General features: G+C 36.7%; 1 protein-coding gene and 1 non-coding gene across 2 annotated transcripts; both read left to right on the forward strand.

The window, feature by feature from the left end:
• The first annotated feature begins 163 nt into the window (after positions 1-163).
• On the forward strand, positions 164-272 carry LOC112008726 (small nucleolar RNA R71). The gene has a single exon (XR_002882586.2). It is a non-coding gene; the product is annotated as a small nucleolar RNA R71 (small nucleolar RNA).
• A 6,583-nt stretch (positions 273-6,855) lies between these two features.
• On the forward strand, positions 6,856-7,359 carry LOC136063101 (secreted RxLR effector protein 161-like). Its single transcript, XM_065763009.1, has one exon. It carries the CDS (start codon positions 6,856-6,858, stop codon positions 7,357-7,359), a length of 504 nt encoding a protein of 167 aa, XP_065619081.1.
• The last annotated feature ends 1,186 nt before the right edge of the window (positions 7,360-8,545 follow it).

The raw sequence follows: 8,545 nt of genomic DNA on the forward strand, positions 1-8,545 counted from the left end.
GGAAAAATCCCATTGTTGTGAACTTTCAGAAAAATTCTCAAGAAATTTGTATGCCTCATCATCTACAAGACCAGAAAATCCACCACCATTCATAGACTCAATCATGTTACAATTTTTTTGAGTCAAACCATTATAAAAATATTATACTAGACTCCATGTTTCAAAACCATGATGAGGACATTTTAAGATCAAGTCCTTAAATCTCTCCCAACTCTTATAAAATTTCTCTTGTTCATCCTGATAAAAATCTGCAATTTCTCTCCTCAAAGCATTGGTCTTGGCCATTGGGAAAAATTTAGAGAGGAATTTTGTGACCAACAATTCCCATGAAGTGATAGATCCAGGTGACAAAGAATTAAGCCATGCTTTTGCCTTATCCTTCAAGGAAAAAGGAAATAAACGCAAGCGAACAGAGTCATCAGTGAAATTCTGGAACTTACAAGTAGCACAAATCTCAAGAAAATCCTTCACATGCATATAAGGATCTCCTCTATCCAATCCATGAAAAGTAGGAAGGAGGTGGATTATTTGAGGCTTCAACTCAAAATGTGTAGCAGTAGTTGCAGGCAATACTATGCAAGATGGAGGGTTGGTGGTAATGGGTGAGAAAAACTCCCTAAGAGTTTTTGAATCATCTCCTATTTCTCCCATTGTGGATGAATAATCAAAAATAACAAGACAATTTTCTTTATCACGTATCCAAGTTCTCATACACCAAGCGCAAAGAAATAATTTTTTTTTGTTTTTTTGTTTTTAAATTAAAAAAATTAACTACAACAAGTAGACTGAAAAATTCAATTAAGACCTAATTTATTTTCCTAACCAAGTCTCCGGCAATGGCGCCAAAAACTTGTTGTGAAATTTTAAAGTACTCGCAAGTGTACGAACCGTACCGAAGTATAGTTTGACAAGAACGAGGTCGAACCCACAGGGACTTGAATGAACGTAGGAAAATTAATTAAACCTTAACCAAATTAATCCTAATCTAGTTTAATAAAAATTGGTTGTTTTGAAATTAAATAAACTAAGCAAATAATAAAATTAAGTAAATAGTTAAACTAAGCAAAAGATATAAAGCAATAAATAGATGTAAACAATCAAAGGAAATGAATTAAGGTTTTGGAATCCCCCTTGTAAGTCATACCAACATTTATTTATGATCATTAATTTTTCCCAACTCGCTACATGATAATCTAGAAATCAATCTTGCTATCATGGAAAATATCCTCATTAAAATCCTTATTTTAAAAATCAAAAGCATGTTCTTCTTTGCTTCTTAAGTATAAAACCAAATCATCAATTGTATCCGTAGCCAAACAAATCACAAGATATATCCAATTCTAAAAATCAAATCATAAATTGTATCCATTGACAGACAAATCACAGACAATATCCAATTTTATAATCAAGAAATAATAAACCAAGCATTCAATTAATTAAGATAAATCCTAAATCATGAGAAAAACATGATTGAACTCATATCTAGAATCTTATCTTAGCCAATTGATATGAGGTAAGAATAATTTAAATCATTAAAGAACAACTATTGTGGGAAAAATCAAATCACGTAAATATTATTGATAATCCTTAATAAGGTTTCATCCTCAACCTTAATTATAAATTTATCTACTCATGGTAATTGAAATAAAGCAAAAGAATAAAATAATAAACATTAAACTAGACAAATAAAATAGAGAAAGAAATAGTCACAATGCTATCATGGAGAAAAGCTACAGAGAAGCCACATGCGGCACTGCCTCTTACTCCAATTTTCTGTTTTGCATCTTAGCCCTAGCACTAGCCTCAGCCCCCCTGAATTTTGCCCTAAAAAGCCTTTAAATAGGTCAAGGAATCCTATTACAATTTGAATTCCCGTTTGAAGAAAATCCCAGATTTTTAGGCTTCAATTAACCAACTATTTTTGCCCATTTAACTTCAGAATTCGGGCTCCTTGTAAACTACAAAGTTGTAACCCATTAAGTTAACTTTCCATCCCAACTTGAATTATCTCGATTGGACATCTAAACCAAAAGTTATGCCAAATATACTAACTGATATGCAGGCTGGAATCCTAATCCAAATTGGACTTGGATTTGGTGCAAATTTCCTTTAATTCCTTACTCAAATTGGACTTAAATTTAATTGGGTTGATCTTCTCTTGAATTCATGCCTGGCTGGATGTAAGTTGGCTTAATTCAATTGGCCAAGCCCTACTTTGCATGTAAAGCCCTTGTTACTTGCAACATAAAGATACTATATAATTAGTCACAAAATAACATAAAAGTAAGGCTAAATATGTAGATATGTGAGTACTTTATTGTATATATTTTATGCACATCAGGAGAGAGGGAAAAAGGAAAGTTTCTTAGACAACCTATACCTAACCCAAAAGGACAATATGCCATCAATGGTTCTTCTAGTTCTACTCATGGACAAGAACATGTTCAGTCTATTACTACCCTTAGGTCTAGTAAGCAAGTTGATAATCAAGTGAAAATGCCAGAAGTGGAGGATGATGAAAATATTATGTTAAAGGAAAAAGGAACTTATAGTTCACATGATGATCATGGAGAAAAGAAAGACAATCCACCTGCCGCTCCAATTCAGGATCTTAGTTCTCCCCTTGATAAGAAGTTTGTTCCTAAAGCTCCATTTCCTCAAAGGTTAATCAGTCCTCAGAAAAGTGCACAATTTGGAGACATTTTAGAGGATTTTAAGCAAGTGCAAATAAACATTCCATTTCTTGATGCAATTCAGCAAATTCCTACTTATGCTAAGTTTCTAAAAGATCTTGTGAAAATGAAGAGAAAGCCAAATGTCCCTAAAAAGGCATTTTTGATAGAGCAAGTCAGTTCAATCATTCAGAATAAATATCCAGCGAAACGTAAGGACCCAGGATCCCCTACAATTTCGTGCAATATTGGGGATCATCTCATTGAGCGAGATTTGCTAGATTTGGGGGTGAAAGTTCAAATAGCATTGAAAACACTATGAACGTTTTGACACCCAATTACAAATTACCAATTCAAGCATATTATCAAACAATTAATGTGCGGAACATGAAAATAAGCAAAACACAAAATTGATAAATAATCTAAGCCAATTATAATCACATCCACAACAGAAAATAAAAGGAAAAGATAAAGGGAAGAGAGATGCAAACACAAGGACAATACGTGATGTGTTATCGAAGAGGAAACTGAAGCCCTCAGCGTAAAACCTCTCCGCTGCCCTCCAAGCGGTTAATAATCCACTAGAAAATGTAGTTGGGATACATGACCATCAATAGACCCTCCAAGCCTAATCTACCAAGGTACCTAAGCCCTCCAAGCTTCTTGCTCCAACAAGGTTGGGCCGAACCTCTTTCTTCTCTAGCTTATCGGATTCCGCTATAGCTCATAGCATCAACCAATAACCATTGGTCCCTTCCAAACTGCTTCCCTTGGCACCAAAAGACCTTCTCACAGACGTGGGTGTGGTGAGAAAAGGATTTGGTCAAGTACCTCTCAAGGATGTATCAATGGAGAGGAAGAGAGTAAAGGAATTTGAAGGGTCTCTCAGTGAAGATTGGGGATGAGGCAATCTTGTTTTTCTCTGGGTTTCTCTCTCAAAATTCTCTATGGAAGCTCTCAACATTACGTGGGTATAAGGGTCTACATATAGTGGGGTGAGAAAGGAATGTGAAGAGTCAGTTTTTCCCAGACAGGGTAATTTGGCGGCTTGGCCTCGCGACTGGTTTGAGTCTCGAGTTCAAGCCGCGAGTTAACGGCCTGGCCAACCTGGGACTTTTGTCCTATAGTACGACAGCTGGCGTGACCCTTCACTTCCCTGCATGCTTCTCAGGTGTGCTGCAGTTGGCGGCCTGCAAGTCGCGAGACAGCCGCGAGTCCCTGCTTCTTTGCACAATATTGAGCATTTCTTCACACTCTCTCACACATTGCCTTTACATGAACCTAAATACAGGGTTACTAAGTGCTTAATTACAAGCAAATTGGCACGGAATAAGGCCAACAAGATGGTTGATTAAATTCAACCTTACAGGGGCAAGTGTGAACTTATTGCCATATTCAATATACTTACAGCTAGGTTTGGGGGAGTTAAAACCAACAACCATGACACTTCAATTAGATATTAGGCCTGTGAAAATTCCTAGAGGTATTGTTGAGGATGTGCTGACTAAGGTGGATGCTGTAAGGTTGAATTTTATCAACCATCTTGTTGGCTTTATTCCGTGCTAATTTGCTTGCAATTTAGCACTTAGTAACCTTGTATTTAGGTGGGATTCATGTAAGGGTAGTGTGTGAGAGAGTGTAAAGAAATGCTCAATGTTGTGCAAAGAAGCAGGGACTCGCGGCTGACTCGCGACTTGCAAGCCGCCAACTGCAGCACACGTGAGAAGTATGCGGGGAGGTGAAGTGTTACGCCAGCTGTCGCACTACAGGACAAAACTGCCTCTTCTTATTCCAAGCACACCACCATATATAGATCTTTATACCCACAAAATGTAGAGAGCTTCTAGAGAGAATTTTGAAAGAGAAACCCTAGAGAAAAATAAGATTGCCTCATCCACAATCTTCATCTAAGAGACTCTTTAAATTCCTCTACTCTTTTCCTCTCCATTAATACATCCTTGAGAGGTTCTTGACCAAATCCGTTTCTCACCACACCCACGCCTGTGAGAAGGTTCTTTTGGTACTAAGAGAAGTAGTTTGGAAGGGACCAATGGTTATTGGTTGATGCTATGGGCTATAGTGGAATCCAGTAAGCTAGAGAAGAAAAAGGTTCGGCGCAACCTCGTTGGAGCAAGAAGCTTGAAAGGCTTAGGTACCTGGGTAGATTTGGCTTTGAGGGTCTATTGCTGTTCATGTATCCTAACTACATTTTCTAGTGGATTATTGACCGCTTAGAGGGCGACGAAGAGGTTTTACACCGAGGGCTTTGGTTTCCTCTTCGATAACACATCGCGTGTTGTCCTTGTGTTTGCATCTTTCTTCCCTTTATCTTTACCTTTTATTTCCTGTTGTGGATATGATTATAATTGGCTTAGATCATTTATCAATTCTGTGTTTAGCTTATGTTCATGTTCCACACATTAATTGTTTGATAATAAGCTTGAATTGGTAATTTGTTGTTGGGGGTCTAAACATTCGTAGTGTTTTCAACGCTATTTGAACTTTCAATTGGTATCAGAACGGGTGCACTCTTTGTGGTTTGATTACCTGAGTGCGATCCTAGACCCCTTGGTTATGGATGCAGCTGTGAAAAAGGTCATGTCGAATTATGGTTTAAATGTTTGTGATAATGACTCTATGAGTATGTTTGAAGAGTGTTCTAAAAATGAAGTCTTAGAGTTAATAAAATCCAGGAAACATACTAGGATGTTCGTTCACATGCTGAAATACTTTAAAAATAAGAACCACATCTTACACAATAGTTTATGTGAGTCTAACTCTTTGATTGAAAAGTACAAAAGATGAAATAGAATATTGTGTGAAAATGTTGATAATCTGAAAAAAAAAAAAAAAAAATCAATTTGGCAGAAGCATGGAAAAATAAAGATGAATTTCTGTTTGATGGTCAAGAATGCTTGTCTCATGCTTGTCTGTTTGTGCACACCTCATTGAAGGTATTTAACTCATGCTTATGGTATCTTGACAGTGGATGTTCTTGTCATATGACAAGAGATAAATCACTATTTAAGACTTTTAAAGAGAAAGCTTGTGATTATGTAACTTTTGGTGATGGGAGCCATGCTCAAGTTCTCGTTAAAGGGACGGTTGAAATACCGGGATTACCTCTATTGAAAGATGTGTTATACATCAAAGGATTGAAGGTGAATCTCTTAAGCATCACTCGAATATGTGTTGAGGATTTTCTTGTCCAATTCTCAAATAAGGGGTGCATAATCATTGATGAAAAAGGAATTCAAGTCTTGGAGGGAAATAGGACTACTGATAATTGCTATGGAGTAGTTCCTATAGCACCTATTTTCATGCAGAAGTGCTCGTGTTGATACACTAAAACTTTGGCATCACAGATTTGGGCATGCAAATTTCAAACAAGTAGCTAAAGTCTCTAAACTTGAGGCAGTTAAGGGACTTCCAAAGTTTGGAAAGGTGGAGAAGACTATATGTGGAGCATGCCAAATGGGAAAACAAAAAAAAGGCAAGTCATCACAAGGTGAATGTGATTGCTATATCATGGTGTTTAGAGCTTCTTCACGTTGATCTAATGGGGCCTACAAGAACTAAAACTCTAAGAGGAAAGAGATACATTATGGTGGTAGTTGATGATTTCTCAAGGTACTCTTGGGTGGAATTCCATAGAGAGAATTCTGAAGCATGTGATAAAATGCAAAGGCTATGCAAGAGACTGCAGAATGAAAAAGGAGTTCCCATAGTCAAAATCAGAAGTAATCATGGGAAGGAATTTGAGAATGCTAAATTTGAAACTTTTTGTGACGAGCATGGTATCAAGAAGGAATTTTCAACTCCAAAGACTCCACAACAGAATGGGGTAGTTGAAAGAAAGAACTGGGTGATCCAAGAGATGGGAAGAGTCATGCTACTCAACAAAAACATCCCACAAAAATTCTAGGCTGAAGCTGTGAACACATCAGGTCACATTTGTAATAGAATCTATTTCCGAGTAGGGACAAAGAAGACGTTATATGAAATATGGAGAGAAAAGAAACCCAAGGTGAAGTATTTCAGAATATTCGGGAGCAAGTGTTACATTCTAAATGACAGGAAAAATCTAGGAAAATTTGATGCTAAGAGTGATGAAGGAATATTCCTAGGATACTCCACAAATAGTCGAGCTTATAGAGTGTACAACAAGTGAACTAAGACAATGATGGAGTCTAAGAAACATACTTCTACTCCCATGAGTTTCTCTGCAAAACTAAGCATAGATGCAGCCGGTGTTGACGTCGATCCAACACTTTATCAAAGTATGATTGGCAGTCTTCTCTATCTCACAACAAGTAGGCTAGATATTGCATTCATTGTCGGGGTATGTGCACGGTTCCAAGTTGCTCCTAAAGAATCCCACTTGACAGCAGTAAAGCGAATCATTCGCTATGTCAATGGCACGTCTGACTATGGGATTTGGTATATAAAAGATTCGAATGAGTGTTTGACGGGATATTCAGATGCTGACTGGGCAGGGTGCATTGATGATAGGAAAAGCACTTCTGGTGGGTGCTTCTATCTTGGAAATAACTTGGTTTCATGGATGAGCAAAAAGCAAAATTCAGTATCCCTTTCAACGGCTGAAGCTGAATACATTACAACAGGAAGTTGTTGTGCACAATTGTTATGGATGAGAAAGCTATTGCATGACTATGGAATTTCTTAAGACACTATGTGTGTGTTCTGTGATAACACAAGTGCCATAAACTTGTCAAAGAATCCAGTTCAGCACTCCAAATCAAAGCGTATCGAGATTCGTTATCACTTCATTCGGGACTTGGTAGAGGACAAGATAGTATGTCTAGAGTTCATCAATACTGACAATCAAAAGGCAGACATATTCACCAAACCTCTTGATGGCCCAAGGTTTGAATCCTTGCGTAAGACAATTGGTGTTGGTATCATTCCTTGAACTCTATCTTCCATGAAATCTCATTGTGTTCTTGTTTGCATTGTGTTTCTTACTTTTGTCATCCTTGTTTTTATCTTATTTTTTCATTGTTGTTCTATTTTTGATCAATCTTTTACTGCTTTTGTGTCAAAAATTCAAAAAACACTTAAACAGTAGAAAATCCCAAACAATTTGATCGCATTGTTGAGTTTTGTCTTAAAGCATGTTTTGCCTTGTACCTTTGTACTAATGGCTTTGTGCATCTAACGAGCTTAGTTTGTCTCTTATGCACTCATATCATTGTGGAAGAAATTCTAAAATCTATGTGACTGTTGTAAATAGATCTTCAACCTTGTCATGAATGATTAGTGAATGGTTTTGTTGATCTTGAGACATGCATAGACTTGTGCCTATATATCTTCCCACTTTTATTTTATTGCTTTACTCAAAGAGCTCACCAAATGTAAATCTCCAAATGAAAAGAGATATTGAGCTACAAAAGCCTGTTGCACATACTAGTATTTGACTAGGAAAAAGGGAAAGTGACCAAAATAAAATGTATGATGCCCAAAAAGCCAAAGGCTATCTCACCAAAGTGAAATATCAAAAATTTCAAGCATCAATCTCACAATGAGATGTGCTGATTCAAAAAGATCAAATGATATGATGTATATGGAGCCAAATGAAAATCTTCAAAGTTTTATGTGGGAGGTCATATAAGCATACTTCTATAATTAAGATAGGTCACATTATCTAGTGTTAGTTGTGTATGCCTTGACTGAATTGATCATTGAAGCTTCACATTGGACTAAGGACTATCTCATTTTTGATATCTACACACATTACACAAGTCTATGATCAATGAATGCCATATTCATTTGTGTGATTGTACTTGATTAGATGTGTTTTCACATGCTCAATCTTTGTTGATCAAACACAAAAAGATTTTTGAATGTTTTTA

The sequence above is a fragment of the Quercus suber genome, unplaced genomic scaffold (genome assembly GCF_002906115.3).
Source record: "Quercus suber isolate HL8 unplaced genomic scaffold, Cork oak 2.0 scaffold_486, whole genome shotgun sequence".
Taxonomy (NCBI): Eukaryota; Viridiplantae; Streptophyta; class Magnoliopsida; order Fagales; family Fagaceae; genus Quercus; species Quercus suber.